This window comes from Elephantulus edwardii, unplaced genomic scaffold, assembly GCF_000299155.1.
Source record: "Elephantulus edwardii isolate Elephantulus edwardi_28Jun2011 unplaced genomic scaffold, EleEdw1.0 scaffold00017, whole genome shotgun sequence".
Taxonomy (NCBI): Eukaryota; Metazoa; Chordata; class Mammalia; order Macroscelidea; family Macroscelididae; genus Elephantulus; species Elephantulus edwardii.
The window spans coordinates 8,367,138-8,387,622 of NW_006399767.1; the positions used below are offsets into that span (position 1 = coordinate 8,367,138).

General features: G+C 40.3%; 1 protein-coding gene across 1 annotated transcript in view; it reads left to right on the forward strand.

Annotated features, from left to right (window-relative positions):
• The window catches only part of GPR110 (G protein-coupled receptor 110), a 42,802-nt gene extending 34,856 nt beyond the window's left edge, over window positions 1-7,946 (forward strand). The window contains exons 11-14 of the mRNA XM_006881926.1: window positions 1,431-1,472; window positions 3,101-3,160; window positions 5,594-5,660; window positions 7,873-7,946. Of these exons, the coding sequence (XP_006881988.1) occupies window positions 1,431-1,472; window positions 3,101-3,160; window positions 5,594-5,660; window positions 7,873-7,946 (243 nt within the window). The remainder of the gene's footprint in view (window positions 1-1,430; window positions 1,473-3,100; window positions 3,161-5,593; window positions 5,661-7,872) is intronic.
• The last annotated feature ends 12,539 nt before the right edge of the window (window positions 7,947-20,485 follow it).

The window sequence follows — 20,485 nt, forward strand, 5'->3', positions numbered from 1 at the left end:
TGTGTGCATGCATGCACAGGCATGGGTGGGGGGAAGCACACAGAAAAGGGACATAAATCAGGAGGATTTGAAGGCTCTGGCTCAGAGCAAATCCCTAGAGTGCAATAGAACTGAGGCTGGCAAACACTGACTAACAATCTGGTTTTGTAAATAAAGTTTTATTGGAATGCAGCCTTTCCCATCCTTTTACATGCTGCCCATAACTGCTCTCTGCTCTAAATTTGTATTAAATTTGACAGAGATTATTAAATATAGCCTGCAAAGCCCATACCTTGGCCAACCCTTGTTGCAAAAGATTGATATTGCATGTCACAACTAGCATGTTTAGAGACTAGTAAGATAAATTAATTTTTATGTTCTGATGAACTTGGAAGAGAGCTTTCAAATCTGGTTCACTATACGTCTTCCCTGACTACTTCTGAACATTGAAGACTCAGGGAAGGGTTTATTTGTATGTAGGAGCTAAATAAATCCGGGCTCAAATATGTCACTTTACCAGTTGTGTGACTTTTAACAAATTACCTAGTCTCTGTCCTTCAATTGCTCTGTTAAATGTTGTTAATAAAAACAACATTGCAGAGTTAATGAGAGCATGAAATAATTTAGCACTTGGTAAAATACTTGGAATGGGGTAAATGCTCAGTGAGTGTTTTCTGCAAGCAGCTGGCCCTCTGTAGACTCCAGACACCAGTTAACTTTTAGGGGAAGTAGTATGTGCTCTTGGTGAGCAGTAGCTAACACTTAACTCTAAATGTCTGTGGTTCTAATCCATTAGCTGTGCCATGAGAGAAAGTTATGGCAGTTCTCGTCTGTCTATAGGGTCTCTGTGAGTGAGGATCACTCAATGGAATTGCGTTAGAGATAACAATTATGAAGAATACACATCTAAAAGTCATACTTTGTAGGGATGGTGTGAGGGAGAGAAACAGCAGGATTATGGTGCTTTGGTGTCTAAAGAGATACTCAGTAAAACTATTTTGATGGAGAAAAAAAAGGTGTTTTGATTGAAAAGAAAATGTTAATATTTAAGAAGATGTCTTTGAAGGATTCCCTGCATTTAATGGAAAGTTCGCATAGGTCACCTCCCTCTCTGTAGCCAAAGGATTGGACTTCAGCTTCTGCTCCCATCATAAGATGCTCAGCAAACATTTATTAAATGACTGGTCCAAAGCCAACTATGATAGACAAGCAATGGCAGCTTCTCATTTCAGCACGGGGATGGTACAGTAGGAGGAAACCAGTTTCCACAGGCATTTAAGACTTATTTCACATAATCACTTATTTATACATTAAAGAATTGTGTTTTGCCAGGCACTGTGGAAATCAGACAAGAATACAAGCTTAATGGCGAATGCTATATTGTTTTATTCTATACAAATTCTGATAATCCTGACAAGATTTACAAAATACATAATCCTTTTTTTTTTTAGGGTTTTTTTATCTTATGCTTTGGAATGCTCCTGGATAATAAGGTATGTGTGGCCTTTCCTCTCTTCCTTCCCAGTCCAGGCATCTTTAAATCCCTTCCTATCAATTCTGAGGTTTCGTTTAAATAATCAGAGGACCGGGCTATGGGTACCTTTTTTAGTAATATTCTATAATTTACAAGAGGAAGATTTAACAATGTGAATGAAGGATAGTGTGAAACACAATGGATATGAACTCTGTAAGCAAATCAACAAAATAAAATGTTTTAAAAAGGTTTAGTCAAACAACAAAAGAACTAACTAGTTGATGATATAAAGCAAAAAGAACTAATCACAACGTGCAGCATGAACACTATAGACCACACTAAAGGGAATAGTTTTATCTCTCAGTTTTGTGCCTTACATTAGGCTTGGATAATAATTCAACAACAATGATCTTCATTAGCAGTTAATTCCTTTTCGTTCCTTTAGTTCATTTAGCTGCCTGCTTTGTTGTTACTTGCCTTTGTGTCAATTAGGATTGATTGTGACACTATCAACGACACATCTGAACCTCATCCGATTCTGTGCCATCTTCACCATCTGATATGCTTGAGCCCAGGGTTAAGAGTCACTGTGCCAATCCACCTCCCTCGGGGTTTTCCTCTCTTTTGCTGGCCCTTCACCTTTCCAAACATGATGTCCTTTTCCAAGTGCTGGTTCTTCCTAACAACAACAAGCTCAAAGTATGTGAGATGAAGCTTTACCATCCTCGCCTCCAATAGCACCCTGGTTGCACTTTCTCCAAAACATACATATTCTACCTTAATAGTTGCAACATTGTTTTGTTTTGGGGGTTTTTTTGTGTGTGTTTTTTTTTTAGTTGCAGCATTTTTAAAACAATTTTAAATGACTGCTAATATAAAAGAAAATGCTTAATGAAAGACAATTTAGATGAGCATCATTGTGAGCCGGATTTGACTTCTGCCCTTCAAGTCCACTGTTAAAGAGGGGGAAATTTTATAGCCTAAATGAGAGGGTTAAAGGAGATAACTTAGCATTTAGCAAACTATCCACACAGTAACTGCTCAGTGTTCCCTGAAAGCAGTTTGTCCCTTGTATATTTCAGGCACAAGTTATCTTTTCATTAACCAGCAATGGTTTGATTTTCTTTAAAAGAGAGAATATAAAATGGAATGTGTTTCATTACTTTATAAAACAGTGAATAACTCTGTTGAGAAACCTCAAAGTAGCTGATCAAGGAGCCTTTGTCTTAATGAGAAGATAAGAATAATTTGTCATCAGTATAATTGTCAGACATGTACAAACATTGCTTACAAAGACCAATTTATCACACTTAATTGAACGAAATAATTTCCTTGTTTGCACTAGACATACACTTAAGAAACTCTTAATGTTAAAGATAAACCTCATTCAGCTGTTATTGCCAATTACTGATGTCTGGAATGAATTGCTATAGGTCTTGGCAATATTGTTCTTTACCTAGCAGTCATTTTGTTCATAAGCATAGGGTCTAAGAAAAGAAGTCCTGATATCAAGTATCTACAAAGTCTGTTAAATGCTCCTTAGAACTACTCTTGTAGTAAAAATTTTAATTATGTAGTTTTGCTTTTGACTGGACTGCATATGATTGCATATGTATATCTCCTCAACTTTTTTTTTTATCCTTATAGTTGCGACAACTTCTATTAAACAAATTGTCCCCTTTAATATCTTGGAAGCAACCATCAAAGGTAATTATCTCCCCTGGCTGTGGATCCAATGCGTGATATTCTAATTTTGCGTTTTTCTCTTATGTAGTCCTGAAACAGGCACATTTTTGCCTGAACCCTTAGAGGTTCTTTCACTATTGTATTTCTGGGAGCAAATACTGTATCTGGCACTTGACGGGTACTCAATAGAAAGTTGGTGAGTGAGTGAGTGAGTAAGTGAGTGAGTCAATGTGAAGGCATGGAACCTGCAAGAATGCTCAGGCATGGAGGTCTCTGGGTACTTAGTGAACACTTTTGAACATATGAGTGGCTTCTCTCTGCCTTGCCTTCTACAGTTTTGAACCAGTAGGACCCTCTGCCTGCTTCCTGACTTCCCCAGCAACTATGCTTTCTTCTTTAGAAGGTGGTCTTGATGAACTTCTAATACACAAAGCATTCTCTAATTTTTCTCTCCTAAGCTGGTACTTTATCCTTTGAAATTTTAGTTCTATAAGCTAAAACGCTCAAATGAAAATGCAAAAATTCCTATTTCATTCTTTGCCCCACAGGTGAATTCTGTATGTTGTTGTTGTTAGATACAGTCAAGTCCACAATGACTCCTAACCACATTATGAACAGCAGAACAAAATTTTGCCCTAACGTGCACCGTCCTCAGGATCTGTATGAGGAAAGTTAAATTAGTAACAAATGTACTTAGATGCGTATTCTTTTCAAGCCCCTTCAGTAATTCATTGACCTATTATCAGAAATGGTTCTAAAGTAGAGATTTCCCAGCTTGAGATGAGTTCATGATAGAACTGCATCCAAACCTCCATGGATGTTTAGATATAAATGTCAGTAAAGAAGATATGCACTCATATTAAACAAATTATTTTCTGGGTGTGCATTTTTGTCAAGAGGGCACTTCTATGACTTTGGGCACTGTGGCCTGTGAGTCGGTAGACCTGGCCCGTATTTGCTGAGTGTCACCAAGTGGCTGTGTGATCTTATGAAGGTCATATTTAGTTTCTTTGAGTTTTTATTTTCTAAACTATAGAGAACTAATGGGTCAAGCCTTCTTATTCCAGATGCTTCAAAAACCATGTCACTGACATCAGAAATCAGTGAAAATTGGCATTCTTTCATTGGCCTACCAATTGCATGTAATAAGTACCTTATTCTACTATCTTGATTTGCTTTCCTCATGACAAGTTCTGTGACAAGGGATGGAATATATTCCTTCTAATATCTTCAGTCCCTATTATAGCATCTAATATACAGTTTTTAGTCAATATATGATATCATGTAAATTAAAAGGATGAATAATAAGTTTTATAAACAGAAAAGTGATAGTGTGTCTAAATACCTTTCATTTTTTATGAGAAATTTTGGTAAATATTTTATTTCTATTTGATAAATGCTTTTGTTGTGTGCACCATCAAGTCAAAACCAACCCATGGCTGACCATCCCACGGGTTTTCAGAGGCAATTTGTTGCACTGGAAAAAAATTGCACATCCCCCAGAGGAGCAGCTAGTGGATTTGAACCATGTGCCTTCAGGATTGTGGTGTAGCTTCTTGCCACTAGGCCACTAACATTCCCTTGATAATTAAGTTTTTAAATTTTGAATGTTGTGCAGTCTCTAAGGAGCCTTGGTGGTAAACGAACTCCCCTGCTAACTAAAGTGTCAGTGGTTCGAATCCACTAGGTGCTCAAATGGGGAAAAGACTGACAGTCTGCTTCTGTGAAGAACAGGCCTTGGAAACCCTCTGGGATAGTTCTACTTTACGTTAAGGGGTCATTATGACTTTGAATAGATTGTGAGATTGGCATTCTCTCTGCATCAATGACTAAAGAATTATTCACAATTTGAATGCTAATGTGGGCAAGAGTGATACTCAAACCAATTTTACCTGGAAACCATTTTTCACTAATGGTACTACTTGTCTTCCAGGGTTCCTCTTCTGGTGATGAAGACATAAAATTATGTATGCACCTACCAAAAAGAATAATATCTACCTTAAGATCAATTTCTGGGCACTCTGGTTGTTTTCTGGTTAAGAGGTCATGCTGCCAACACAAAGACAGGTGGTTTATAATCCACCTACTGCTTTGTGGGAGATGTGATGGTTGATCTCCTCCTATGGGATACACGGCCTCTGCAAACCCAACCAGGGTCAACCAGGAGTCAGTTCAGTGCCGACTTGAGGGCAGTGAGTTGATTTGTTTTGTAAACCCTTTTCTAGAGGTTGTCAAAACATAAACACAACATTGACTTAGAAACAAGTTAGTGAGAATTAAATAGCTGAAAGCAGAAGGAAGGAAAAGGAAGTGGTCATTCTAATTTCTTGCAAAAGATGAATGTACTATGTGGACAGAGTAAAGTTCTTGAGTGAATCATTAAGTAAAGATATGCAGCCCGTCCTTAAGAGAATACTATAAATATCCAAAATGACTTCTTTTTCTTTTGTCCAGCAGAATCCATCTGATTTATGTCCGAAACCCAAATTCTCGAACCCTTTCAACCCATGGCAACACCAAGGTAAGTGATTGTAAAATGAAAAGTAATAAAAGGTGGAAAGAGAGAATACAAACATAACCCATGGATAATATTTACTGCCAATGTTTATTTTTAAATTAACCTCAGAACCATGAGAGTATAAGCCACCCATGTATCCAAAGTGCATCTGAATTGTAGGCTCGAGGCTGATAGACAACTTGAGGGGTTTGATGCTTATGGAGACCAGCAAGTGTCACTTTTTAGCTGCATCACCATTTACTTTCTGCTTTATCAGTTGGCTATGATATATACAGGCTAGTGGTGTCATTGAGTACAGGTAGACGAACACAAACCTTGTACTTACTGGAGAATCACTTTAGATACACTCTTTGTCTATGTCTATAGATAGCATGCATTGTCCCTATGTTCACACACTGGCTATTACTAAAATAGATGATGTTCCCCTGTTTGAAGATCACTATTGAAACATTATAATTAGCTACAACATTGATGAAGGAGAAGCAGGGTGAGAAACAGACATATTACAGGGACTCAAGTCCCATTTCATGGCAAATTATACTAACATACTCATCCCAAGCTCACAGCAACCACATCGATTCCAACCATACCGACTCTCCTTTGGATTTTTAAGGCTATAGATCTTTATGGGAGGTGATTGTTTATCTTTCTCTCACCAAGTGGCTGGCGGATTTGGACCTCCAACTTTTCTGTTAGCAGCCTAACATGTTACATACGATACCATTGGGGTTCCTAACACACTCATGTGAATGCTGTTGTTGTTGTTGTTAGTACCATAATGAGTACCACTCATTATGACCCTATGAACAGCCAGTCTTAAATCTGCCCTATTCTGTGCCAACCTCATCATCTGTGACACACCACTGTCACTAGTGAAGCCACAGTGTCAATCCATCTCATTGGGAGTCTCCTTCTCCTTTGCTGACTCTCCTCCGTCTTTCCAAGCATGATGGATCCAAAGAATAGTGTCATGAGAATATTGTTAGGTGCCGCCCAGTAGCCTGTGTCTTATAGAGACCCAATGTACAACAGCTCTGAACCTTGCCCTGTCCTGAGCCAATCTCACTGACTCTGACACACCTACAGCCTTTACCCTAGTTATCATGTCAATTCATCTCATCTGGAGTCTTCCTCTCCTGTGCTTTCTCTCCACCCTTTCCAAGCCTGATGGCCTTCTCCAAGGACTGGTCCCTCCTGGCCATGTGCACAAAGTATGTGAGACAGAGCTTCAAAATTCTAGCCTCCAAGGAGAAACTTTGTTTCACCCACTCTAAGACAGACCTATTTGTTCTGCTGATGGTCCATGGTTCAAGACTCTTCAACAGCACACAACTGAAAGGTGTCAATTCTTCTCCTGTCATCCTTAGCAGAGAAAATGAATAACTGACTTTAGAATCCTATGAAGATTATTTAAATTGTACATAAAGTTCAGGTGTCTGAAAGATGCTCTCATTTGGAGCTCTTAGGTTCTTTTACCATTTCCACCAACCAGTCTGTGTGCTTTTTACAAGGCTCTTCCTTTCTGAGAAGTTCCTGGCCAGTGAAAATGATCTCCTTTCAGCCATTAATCTAAAGCTAGTTGAGCCAAACCTGCTTAGCAGCTTCTCAGAAGGAAACCTGGTAGTCTTGAGTAATCAAATGCGCAGTCAGGAAAACCCTTGGTGTTTGATAAGTAAACTAATGGACAAAATTTGGAAATAAGTTCATAGCAGCCGAGTTACCTTTTTGAACATCATTTCCTATTAAACTGAAACAAATATGTGATTAAAGATTTTTTCCCAACAATTTCATTTTATTTGGATTCACAGTCAACACCCATTTCAATTGCTTCAGATGCATCTAAAAGTTGGATAATGGGTAAGGGAACTAAAGAAGAATTGATCCCTTCCAATTGTGGTGTTGACTAAGAGCACTATTTTCATTCCCACCCCCATCCCCCCAAATAACGTTCTGTGGTGCAGAACATACTTTTATAACTCTCTCCAGCGATGCCTGGAACATGAGGCACTTCTCTTCTTACATAAGCAATCTCTGAAAAAAACCTAGCTTGGATAAAGCCGAAATGTTATGCGTATTAACGAGCCCCACTCCAGATCTTTTCCTGCCATCTTCCAAAAACACTCGGCAGTCATAAGAACAAGCATTTTTACATTGTGGTTCAATGTTTGATTTTAACACAGGAGCACTAATTTGCCTCCTCATTTTCTCCTCTCAGGCACGTATGCATTTTCTCATACTGGAGACTCCTCAAATGACATCGTGCTGACTCAGTTTTTATCAACGGAATAAGACCAGAAACCACAAAATCGAGGAAAAATATTTGGAACAATTTGATATTTAGAGTAAAAGTCAGGGAAGAAATTATGTGCAACGTTAGATGAAATTTCTGGTTTTTGAGTCTGAAAAGAAAAGAAGGCGTTTTTAGGGGCTTTCTCAATGCCTTCTTTATTTCAGTTAAATGCAAAGAAGATTTCAGAGAAATTATTCCATGAATGCAGAAGAATCTATGTTGTTGGAGTTTGTTACTTCTTCCTGCCAAATATAGCTGACTTTTTAAAAATCGTAAAATAGTATTATTCATGTGGCATTGCGCCAGTCTTCCAGAAATGCCATGACACCACCATCTTTGAAAAAGTGATGGGCTGTATTCACTTTCTCATCAAACAGTCATTGTTGACAATTTCTTAGAGAAAAACTTTCTTTTCTCCCATTTTCTAGTGGGATTTTCTGTTTTGGTCGGGTCATTTAGCTTGAACATTTCTTCAAAAATAAACACAAAAGTCTGAACTTCAGGCAGCTCTATGGTAATTTTTTTAGAAAGTATTGTGTTACTGATGTGCACAGAGTGAGGTATTTTTTCCAGAAGATTTTCATCTGGTTCCCAGCCTGGTGAAGTGGGCCCAGGAGATAACCTAATGTAGAGGTGAGGAGATGGAGAATCCAGAACGGACATGACTTGCCCCGAGTTACGAAGCTCATGACGAGATTTTTGAGCCCTTTGATTTCTAGTTCATTTCTGTAACCAAGGAAACTATCTAATGATCCTTAGGAATCTTTCTTTTTAAAATTATTTTTGTTTGATAGTGGTTTGCATATAAAATTCATATGCATAGTCTTTAGTTTATATGCATTATATTTCACTCATTCCTCTATTTACACGGTCATTCTCACATATTGGAAAAATTAATCTTTCTAAAGTCAGAAAGTAGTCCAGAACTCTACCTCTGTAATCAATGAGTTGAAGGTGCATATGGTTGTCGGCTTCCAGAGAGATGTCAGGAAACCTTTTGGTTTTCTTTCATCATGCATTTTAGGTATTTTTGGCAATTCCCTACATGTATAGAAATTGTCACATTTGGTGGAGATCTAGAGCAGCAAGATAGTACACACTTTTGTGAAGCGATAATCCCCTTCTGTTGGCCTAGTGGATAAAGAATTGTGCTGTCAACCCAAAGACAAGTGGTTCAAATTCTCCCGCTGCTCTGTGGGGGAAAAGTTGGGTAATCTCCTCTGAGGCCTCTAAAAACCTGCTGGAGGATCAGTTATGAGTGGGTTCCTACTCAACAGCAATGAGTTTGAGGGTGTATTGAGTGTCCTTCTATCATAATTGGCTCATCTGACTTTCTAATGTGCTCACGTGGCCCAGGAAAGCCAGGCTAACTCTGGTCAGTCCTCACTCTGATGGCTACCCATCCTGGAGATGCCAGTGTTCATTGCAAGATTTATTATTCTAGGGGCTTCTGCCAAGGCTTATTGTTCTAGAAGCTTCTACACCTCCTAGTGCTCCCAGTGCTCACAGCATCAGTGCTACTACTTCCCTCCAGGTCTCTACCTCACCTCGCCACTGGATCCAGAACACATCTGGTTGTTCTAATAAATCTACAGTTCTGTCTTTGAACTTGAGTCTTTAAAAACAAGATACATTGTCCAGAGAGCCTTGACATCATGTAAATGTGACTTCATCTCATCAGGCAAACACGCTTTCCTCTCTGAAGCCTGAGGAGAGTGGGCATCAGAAACCTCAATGTTCAAGGTAGGATGGAAGGAGAAGGAGAAAAACTAAAAGGAGGAAAAATGTCAACTAGTGAAGAAAGATGGGAGAAAAATGGGCAGTTTCCTCTGGTGCAATTAACTGCCTCTGAAAACCTCCCAGAGGGTGAAAGGGTCAGTTCCAATTTGACAGTACACAACAATAAAAACAAGTGAAGAAATATGTGAAAAGCACACAAGCAACACAAAGCAGGACACAAGGGAGGGAGAAGGAATATTGAGAACATCTTAGTTGTTTAAAGAGACCAAGATGATACTATGACCTGGGCTTATTATGGTACATATACGGTGTAGAGGGAAAGGCCCTCAGAATGGGGATTGATATGGTGGGTGTAACAATGGGATTATTGTGAGGACAACATGGGAGTGGGACAGTGCTTTGTTCTGTTGTAACATGGGGTCTCTCTGATTGAGAACTGAGTTCATGACATCTAACAACAAATAACAAATCAAGGAAGTGATATTCCATCAGTTGGCCATATACTATTGATTAGTAAGCCGTAGTTCATGGCCACACTTAGCGGGATACACAAAGAGATCACAGGTGGGAGTGGGCTGTCTTCAATATAAACTCTTTAAACCGTAAGGGTTTAAAGAATAGAACTTGATTGTGTTACAATATTGTTGTTGCTGTGAGGTGCCATCAGGTTGAGTATAACTCACAGTGACCCTATAAACAGGTGGCCTGAACCCTGCCTGCCCTATCCTGTGCCATCCTCATCATCTTGGAGACAGTAGAGCCCATTGATGAAGTCATCATGTCACTTCATCTCATTGAGGGTCTTCCTCTCCTTCTCTGACCCTCCATCTTTGCAAGCAAGCATGATGTCCCTTTCCAAGGAATAACATGTCCAAGTATAAAAGATGAATCTTCACCACCTTTGTCTCCAACTAACACTCTGGCTGTACTTTTCCCAAGACATTTCTGTTCTTTGGGCTGTCCATGAGATATTCAGTACTCTTCTCCAGTATTATAATTCAAAAGCATCAAGTATTCTTTTGTCTTATTCATTGTCCAGCTCTCTGGTACGTGAAGATGACAGAGAAAACCATAACCTGAATCAGGCACACTTTAGTCTTCAAACTAACATCATTGCTCTTTAGCATTTTGGAGAGGTCCCCAACAGCAGACTTGCTCAATGCATGTCTATTGACTGCTGCTGGTAGCAAGAATGCTGATTTTAGATCCAAGCAAGATGAAATCACTGACAGCCTCAATCCTTTCTCTATGTATTGTAATGTTGAGTGTTGGTCTTGTAAAGTTGCAATATTAGAGAATACAAGTTCAAATCACAGCACTGACTGTAGAAGACGGTTCTTTCTTATTGATAGCCTCGGCTATTACTTGGCATCCTTGCCTTGTTAGTTTCCATCATGTTGTTGTTATGTACTGCTGAGTCAGAACTGACCCATAGTTCACTCTCCAGTGGGTTTTCAGAGGCAGTTAATCAACAAGGGAGGAGACTGCCTATCCTTCTCCTGTGGAGCAGCTGGTGGATTTGAACCAGGTGCCTTGGAGATTACAGCTCAGCTTCTTACTAAGCCACCATAGCTCCCTCTTCCATCACAGTGACCCCATAAATGAAAGATTGAAGTCTAGCCCTATCCTGTGCTCGCCTCATGATCTCTGTCATGCTCTAGCCCATTGTTGTAGTCACTGTGTGTTTCATTTCCTTAGCCGACCCTCTACTTTTCCAACCATGATGTCTTTTTCTAAAGACCAGCACCTCCTGACAACATGTCTGAAGCATGTGAGATGAAATTTCACCATCCTTACCTCCAAGGAGCACCCTGGTCGCCTTCCTACATAATGTTGTTCTTGTTGATTGCCGTTGACTCGAGCATGACTCATAGGGACCCTATGAACAAAAGGCCCGAAACCTTTCTATAACTATCAACATTTATCAAAGTTCATAGAGTTTCCAGAGGCATTGCTGTACCCTATGGAAAAAAAATTTGCAATCAGGATTGGAGGAGGATTAATCAACATCCTGTGTTATACAGATGACACAACTGAGGGCTTGAAGTGATTGCTGAAGAAATCAAAGCCTGCAATATAGCTTTCACCTCAACATCAAGAAAATAAATTGTTCACCACTGGACCGATAGACAACATCATGATAATGGAGTAAAGATTTAAACTGTCAACAATTTCATCTTACTTAGATTCAAAATTAACATAGTTGGTACCAGCAGTCAGGAGATCAGGAGACATAGTGGATTGGAAAAGTCAGTAGTCAAGAAACTATCCAAATAATTGGAGAGCAGTGATGTCACTTTGAGGACTAAGGTGCTTCTGATTTAGGCCATGGTTTTTCAAGTCATTTGCTATGTATCTGAGAGCTGGACAATGAATAAGCATGATAGAAGCAGAATTGATGCCCTTGAGTGGTAGTGTTAGAAAAGAGTAGTGAATATCCCATGAAATGGGTATGTCTGGGAGAAGGTGCAGCCACAGTGCTCCTTGGAGGCAAAGATGACAAAGGTTCATCTTAACGTACTTTGGGCATATTGCTAAGAGAGGCTATTCCTTGGAGAGGGATACCATGTTTGGAATAATGGAGGGTCAATGAAATAGAAGACCCTCAACCAGACGGATTAACACAGTGACTTCTACACTGGTCAGAACTGATGAAGATGGCATTAGATAGGACAGAGTTCAGATCGGTTGTTCATAGGGTAGCTAGGAGTCGTACTTGTCTGGACAGCACCTGACAACTTACTATACTTACCCTCATCAAGCTACAGGGGGCGGCCTTGGACCAAGAAATAAATCCCGGACTACTTGCTCAAAATTAAATATACCTGAGAATCTCTTTGAACTTTTAGGGAATGAAAGGTTTTTTTAGTCCCACTACTCTAATTTGGAATAATTTTCATTGTTGCTGCTGTGTTTTGTGTAATGAAAGAGATTAGAGAGCTAAGAACATAATACCTCCCTTTCCAGAAAGCAAATAATAACTCTTGTTTCCTGGGTTTATGTCCAACAGTGCTGTAAACACTGGAAGCCACTGCTAAGAAAAACAAAAAGCCATCCTGGTTGGTGGTGGATTTTTCACCTGCACGAAAACCAGTGCCTGATTTAAATCCGGGCTACAGTAATGAGTTTCTCAACCAGCTTCCGCAAATACAGAGCTAATTTAGGTGCAAAATAAATTGGAATATGCTGTGCTTTTCTGCTTTACCTCCTACTTTGGGAAGAAATAATTAGGCTAATTCTATACAGTGTTTTGGGTTTTTCTTTCATATCTGAGCAGCACTTATGAGGATGAATTACCCAGAGTCCTCACAGGTTGCATTTTCTACCCAAAGCCTTAGTTGTGCAGGGAACAGAACAAAACAGGAAATAAAACCAGGGCTTGCATTTAAGAGTGAGGATTTACTAAGTTCTCGAGGTTTAATCAGGAAAGATGAGGGCCCCTTTGCAGTCTATTCCCTAGAACGTCACAGCTGTGACTGAGGCTTGCCTGTCACACAGGTGATGTGATTTTAATACATTAAAGGGCATGAGCATGAATAGATTACCAAGTACATTCATATTCCAGATTCTGAGCCAGGACTCAGCAGTATTGATTTCTTTGGATTCTCGGAATAATCCAGTGTGTTGCTTGTTCATCTCACTATTTTATAGACAAGGAAGTTAGGTCTCAGAGTAGATGGAAAGCCTGTGGTGGTGATGGTGTGGATGAAGGGCTAGACCCTTCTCCAAAGCTCATTCTCTCATCTCTCCACTCTGCTTCCTTTCTGTTCAAAGACTCTCCCCCTCACCTTACCTCATGCAGGCAGGCAGCAGAAGGGTGTAATATTTTAATGGATTACTCTTTGAGCCCCAGGCTGTCTTTTTAAAGGATACCAACTCTGACACCACTCCAGAAAATTATTTTCCCAGATACTTTATTCCAGATCCCAGAGAACCTGGGGAAGATGTGGGAGAGAACAAAACTTGAGAAAAACCAGAAAGTCGAAATGCCTGGAAGAAGAGACTTGTGTCTCACTGATGACCTGTAGCCGGACCAGCTGCCAGTGAGTCAACTCCAACTCATTGTGACACCATATATGTCAGAACAAAACTCTGATCCATAAGATTTCCAGTGGCTGATTTTTTTTTTCAAATGTAGATTGCCAGGTCTTTCTTCCACCTTACCTTTGAGGGGAAGAGTGGGTTTTCTTCCTTTTCTTTTAGCAGCTGAGTGAGTTAACCATTTGAGCCACCCACAGATGTCACAAATTCTCCTGTGATTGGTACACATTTCCCTGGGCATCACCCTAACCAATGGTGCCTAGTTCCACTTCCTTGCTTGGTTCCTGTGTGTGTGTGTGGGGGGGGTTCTTTCTGGGAGAGCTCCAGCTCACCTCTTACCTCTCAGTATATTAATTATCCATCTGCAAAATGGCCAGCCTGCTTCTACACCATAACCACAAAGGTCCCTTCCAGCCCTGACTCTCGATGACTGTGTCTTCTCGTAAGAGTCATGGGAGAAGAGAACATTATCACTGAAGAGTACCAGCCCTACAGTGCTTGGCAAGAACTTATCTCTCAGTGTAGGAATCACAGATAAAGTGGTGCCAATAGCTACACTGGTGCCAACCAAATGGGAGGCAACACCCCTCTGGAATTCTGACTCGATGCTTGCAACAGAAGCAGAAGAGCATGTCAGTGTGATATTCTGCCAAAGGACACACCGGCGTTGTGGATAAGGTTTCCTGGTCCTTGGTTCCCAGCCATAGCCCGCAACAGGGCATGGACGAGGCAGCTGCAGATTCCATGACAGCAAGCAGCTGGGCATTGCCAAGGCCAACTCTGGCGCTTGCAAGCTCCACCTGGCTCTGGTGATAACGTGACCTCGTTTTCCTGTGGTTGGCTGAGAGGGTGGAAATGGGGGTTGCCAGCCCCTTTCCTCCAGAACATTTTTTTTTAAATTTTATATCTCTTCCTCAATTTAAATAAGAACAAACTAGAAATCACTTTCACAAGAAAGTTCTCTGGAATTTGAGCTTGCAAGTATTTACACATTCAAGTGTGAAATGGTATGAATCTCTGATGCTCTGCTCCTTCTTGGACCAAAACAATGGTTCTTCTTTGGTCACTGGATGAGCAGCTTCCACAGTCCCTGGGATTTCCAATAGAGGATGACCACAGCCTTCCTGAATCAGGGATTCTGGGTCGAGGTCAGCCAATTGGTGCACAGCCCTGTAGGTTGTTTTGATGCTGTATGAGAAGTTTGGGAACCACTGATTTTGAGAACTTAGGGGATGTTTTCAAGGACATAAAAGATGAGACCAAGGCCTGAGTAGCACTGACTAAGGTCAGTAGGACTCTGAGAGCACCAAGGTGCAGGAGGGTAAAAGATAAAGAAGAAGACTAAGACAAACCAGTTAAGAGTCAACTGACTCGTGTCAACCAGCTAGGTCCCAAAGCAGAATTGTGTTCACTAGGGTTTTCAGCTGCAGACTTTTCCTTCCAGAAAGCTTTCTTCAGAGGCAGCTCTGAGAGGATTCACATTCTTTTTTTTTTAATACTTTTTTTATCATTATTAAATTTTATTAGTTTTAATGAACATTTACAGGGATTTTGGGTTTTCATTCCTTCATTGCTGCACCATTCTCTCTACCCTCCTCCCCAGTTTGTTCTTCTTCCCCCGCCATCCGAATGTCTGTTTTAATTGTCCAATTGCCACAGTGCTTGTCAAAGTCAGTTCTGATTAATCTCCTTTGTCAGTGTGTCCCTTGCCATTCCCTATCACTCCTCCCTGAGAGAGACTTCACCCTGATGCATAAGGAAAAGGGGATGGCGTATTCTCTTAGCTACTTCCTGCTGAAAAGGGACCCTGTGGGTTTCAGGGTGAAGATCTTCTCTCACTACTCTAAAGGGCCCCTTTGGCAGTAGGAAACACATAGACTATTATGGAGATTGATTTTGGAATTTAGATGCACTCTTATTGATTGTGCTTGGCCGTATATGTTCATATCCTTGAAGATGTATCATGGAAGTGTTGCAACCTAGAAGACACAAATTTAACTAACAAGTTATAAGTACATGAGTCAAAAATTATGGAAAAGTAAAAGATTCACATTCTTGATGTCTGAGCAGCCATGCGCATTAACTCTGTGTTTCCAGAGGGGAGCTCTCATGGCATAGTCAGTAAGGAGCTGCACTGCTAACCCAGATGCCACACCTCTCTGGAGGTTCGAATCCACCAGAGGCTCCAAGGGAGAAAGATGGGCAACTCCCATTCCCCTTGTGCCATGTGATTTACAGCCTTAGAAACTCAAAGGAGGGTCAGCTATGAGTCAGTTCTGATTGGATCACAATGTACTGAGTCTAAGGGACAGGGGTAGGGAGGCTTTAAAAATTTTCTTTTTAATTCTTTATAAGTGAAAGTCTTAGAAATCACCTTGGCTCATCATTCTATCATTCGTTCACATTTGTATGAATATAGCCCAAGGACAATAGAATTGGGACACAAATGGATATTTGTACACTGATGTTCATAGCAACATTGTTCACAATAGTAACAGCACAGAAACAGCCCAAATGTCCATCAACAAACAGATTGAGAAATAATGGAACATTCACATGATGGAATATTATGCAGCACTAAGGAACAACAATTTTGTAAAATACTATGTAACATGGGAGAGGTGACAGAGCACTATGCTGAGTGAATTCAGTTTTATAAGGACAAATACTGCATAAGACCATTATTGTAAAAATAGAAGAATAACTAGTAAAATGTGTATAAATGTCCAAAGAGGGATAGGGAGGGAATAGGGGGCTCTAGGGTGGAGAGAGCTGCAGAATTCAGTGGGTGGAGGAAGAGGGTGAAGGAACTAGAGAAGATCCAGTAGGGACATGCAAAAAATTGAATAATAGTGGGAAAAGATCAATGGTGTTTAATTTTACACTAGGTATCAAACTGTGGCTGACTCCAAGAAGAACAGTAATCCTAGAACACTTGATTGTGCTTATGTGAAATCTATACCTGGACAAGGAGATAGTCCTCAGAACACAGCAGAGAAACACTGCATGGTTCAAAATTGGGAAGGGTATATGATAGGGATGTATCCTATCGCCATACCTTTTCAATCTATATACAGAACAGATTATCTGAGAGGGTGGACTCTATGAGGAGAAGTGTGGCATCAGAATTGAAGGAAGACTCATCAATCTGCATTATGCAGAAGACACAACCTTCTTTACTGAAACTGAGGAGGACCTGAAGCTTTTGCTGCAGAAGGTCAAGGACTGCAGCCTTCAACATAGATTGAAGCTCAATATCAAGATAACAAAGATTCTCACCACTGGACCAATTGATAGCATCATGATAGATGGTGAAGAGATTGAGATGGTTTATAGTTTTAGTTAGCTTGGCTCTACAACCAACACTCTTGGCACCAGCAGCCAAGTGGGGGGGGGAAGATGAATTGCATTGGCAAAGTCTGCTGTCAGAGACCTCTCCAAAGTACTGAAGAGTAACAATATCAGTCAGGAGAGTAAGGTGTGCCTGAGACGAGCCATGATCTTTGCAATCACTTGATATGCCTCAGAGATCTGGACAATGACTAGGGATGATAGAAGGAGAATCGATGCCTTTGAGCTGTGGTGCTGGAGAAGAGTATTGAATATACCAAGGACTGCTATGAGTACAACAGGTTTGTCCTGGAGAGGGTGAAACATGATTGCTCCTTGGAGGCAAGGATTCTGAAGCTTCATCTGACATACTTTGGACATGTTGCAAGAAGGGACCAGTCCTTAGAGAGGGACAAAGTCTTCACTTGTTAACATTCAAGGCCTCAAACTTGTCCCTGAAATGGTCTTTAAATTCAGAAGGGATAGACTCAAGATCAAACTTTGCTTCTTGTGTCTTTTATTTGATTATCTTTCGCTTCAGTTTGAATTTGCATATGAGTAGTTGATGGCCTGTTCCATAATCAGCACCTGGCCTAGTTTTCACATCTGATATTGAGCTTTTCCAATGATTTTTTCCATAGATGTAATCAATCTGGTTCCTGTGTAAGCCATGAGGTGAGGTCCATGTGTGAATAATGTGTATAGGTGCCATTCATGTTTCTTGTAAAATGCAACTGCAATGAAAAATCATTGGTTGTACAGAATTCTATCATTCTGTCTCCATCCTCTTTTCTGTCACCAAGTCCATGTTTCCCAATTTTTGCATTCTAATTACCTATTACTATTTATGTATCTTGGTTGCCTGTTCAATCAATTCCCAAATGCAACAGTTTGTAGAAGTCAGATTTTGCTGAAGATTATCCAGAAACTACTGGGACAACACATCAGAGAACTGCCACACGTGCAGGCTGGGTTTAGAAGAGGATGTTACACTAGGGACATTATAGCCAGTGTCAGATGGATATTAGGTGAAGGCAGAGAGTACCAGAGGAATGTCTCTCTGTGTTTTATTACCTATGCAAAGGTAGTTACTGTGTGGATCATAACAGATTGTGACTAACCTTGAGAAGAATGGGAATCCCAGAACACTTGATTGTGCGTATGCAAAACCTATACTTGGCCCAAGAAGCAGTTGTCAGAACAGAGCAAGGAAACACTACATGGTTCAAAATTAGGAAAAGAATGTGTCAAGGATACATCCTATCTCCATACCTTTTCAATGTATATACAGAACAGATCATTCAGGAGGCTGGACTTTATGAGGAGGAATGTGGCATCAACTTTGGAAGGAGACTCATCAACAACTTGTGTTATGCAGATTATACCACCTTGCTTGCTCAAACTGAGAAGAATCCAAGCCATTTGCTGTAGAAGGTCAGGGACTGCAGTCTTCAATATGGATTGATGCTCAACATCAAGAAAACAAAGTTTCGGACTACTGGGCCAATTGGTAGCATCATGATAGACAGATAATTGTTTGAGATGTTAACAGCTTCAGCTTGCTTGCTTCCATAATCAACACTCTTGTTATCAGGAGCCAAGAAATCAAAGGGTGAATTGCATCGGGAAAATCTGCTGTCGGGGACCTCTCCATAGTACTGAAGAGCAATGATGTCAGTCTAGAGACTAAGGTGACCCAGATACAAGCTATGGTCTTCTCAATTACTTGGTATGCATCAGAGATCTGGACAATAAATAAAGATGATAAAAGAATTTATGCCTTTGAGTTGTGGTGCTGAAGAAGAGTATAGAACATACTATGGACTCCTAGAGAGGGTAAAATCATAGTACACCTTGGAGGCAAAGATTTTGGAGCTCTGTCTCACATAGTTTGGGCATATTTCCAGGAGACATCAGTCTTTGGAGAAGGACATCATGCTTGGAAAGGTGGAGATACAGTGCAGGAGAAGATCCAGGATGAGATGGATGAACTCAGTGACTAGGGTAACAGGAGTAGGTATGTCAGAGACAATGAAATTGGCTCAAGATAGAGGAGAGCTCAGAGCTGTTGTATACAGGGTTGCTATGAGTTGCAAGTGACTCAATGGCATGTAACAACAACAATGTCAGTAATAATGTATAAAGTGTGTGTGTGTGTGTGTGTGTGTGTGTGTGTGTGTGTGTGTGTACTGTCAGATCTGGCTGGGACAGGAGGAGATTGTCCCTTTTTCTTCAACAGAGTATCTGGTGGATTCGAACCACACACCTCTGGGATTGCAGTGCAGCTTCTTGCCACAAGGCCACCAAAGCTCACTGAGGCATGAATTATTATATGGCTTTCTTATTGCTATAAAGGAGGCAGAAGTCCTGGCGGCCTAATGGGTGAGGAGTTGCTCTGCAAACCCCAAGGGAAGTGGTTTGCATCCACCAGATAGATGCAAGATGGACAGTCTCCTCGTGCCCAATCTACAGACTCAGTTTCAACTCAAGGGCAACGAATGAGTGAGGGACTGTTATAAAGCTTTATGTTTAAAGGTAAGATAGGATCTTTAAGGAAGATAATCACAGGGTTAACGACCAGTTCTGCTATTGGCAGAATCCCTGAGTTGCACAAATGGTTAAGAGTTCACCTAATTGAAATTTTGTAGGCACCTCCCAAGTAAGGCCTGGTAATCTGCTTCTGAGAGGTCACAGTCTTGAAAACCCTATGGGACAGATCGAGTCTAGATACTTGGGGTCACCATCAATTGGAATAAATGTGATGGCAACTAACAATGACAAAAATGCCAGCTATTGACCAACTTGCATAGGCTACTTCTCATTAAATGTCCAAAGTTAATAGAATTGTTCAAAGTTTCAATGAGTTAAAAATAAAAATAGTCAAAGCTACTTGTTGAGTGCCTGGAATGAGGTAGATATTTAGTAATGTTTATGTTAGATAATCTATGGTCAAGAAAATAATTGTTTTTCTTCCTTATCAAGGGGTAAAATGCAAATTTTCAAGAGCATGACGGTCAGTGTGCCATGGGCCAAATGTTCCTATCAATGTATTCTATGCAAAGAGAGGAAGTGCTTTCGGGGCCTGCAAAGGGCAGAGAGATCCATTACTTATATATATTTTTTCTTGTATGTTATTATATGAGAAGCTTAAAGACCTTTGATAACAGGAAACGCAGGCTAATCAAAACGAGACTTTGAAAAAGAAAAATTATAAAGAACTGCAAGCCCTAAGAAATTGAAAATTGTTTTCTCTTTGTTCCTATTAAATAATTTTAAAAGTATATCAAAACAGCATTACTCTTAGATTTAAATTTCTGACGTGAACAGTGCTCTGGTTCCTAAACTGCAGCCACCTCCTAGCTCCTCGCCCTCTTCCTTTTGTTTTTTAACTTTAAGGAAGAACGGCCACGAGTTTCCAATCTCTTTT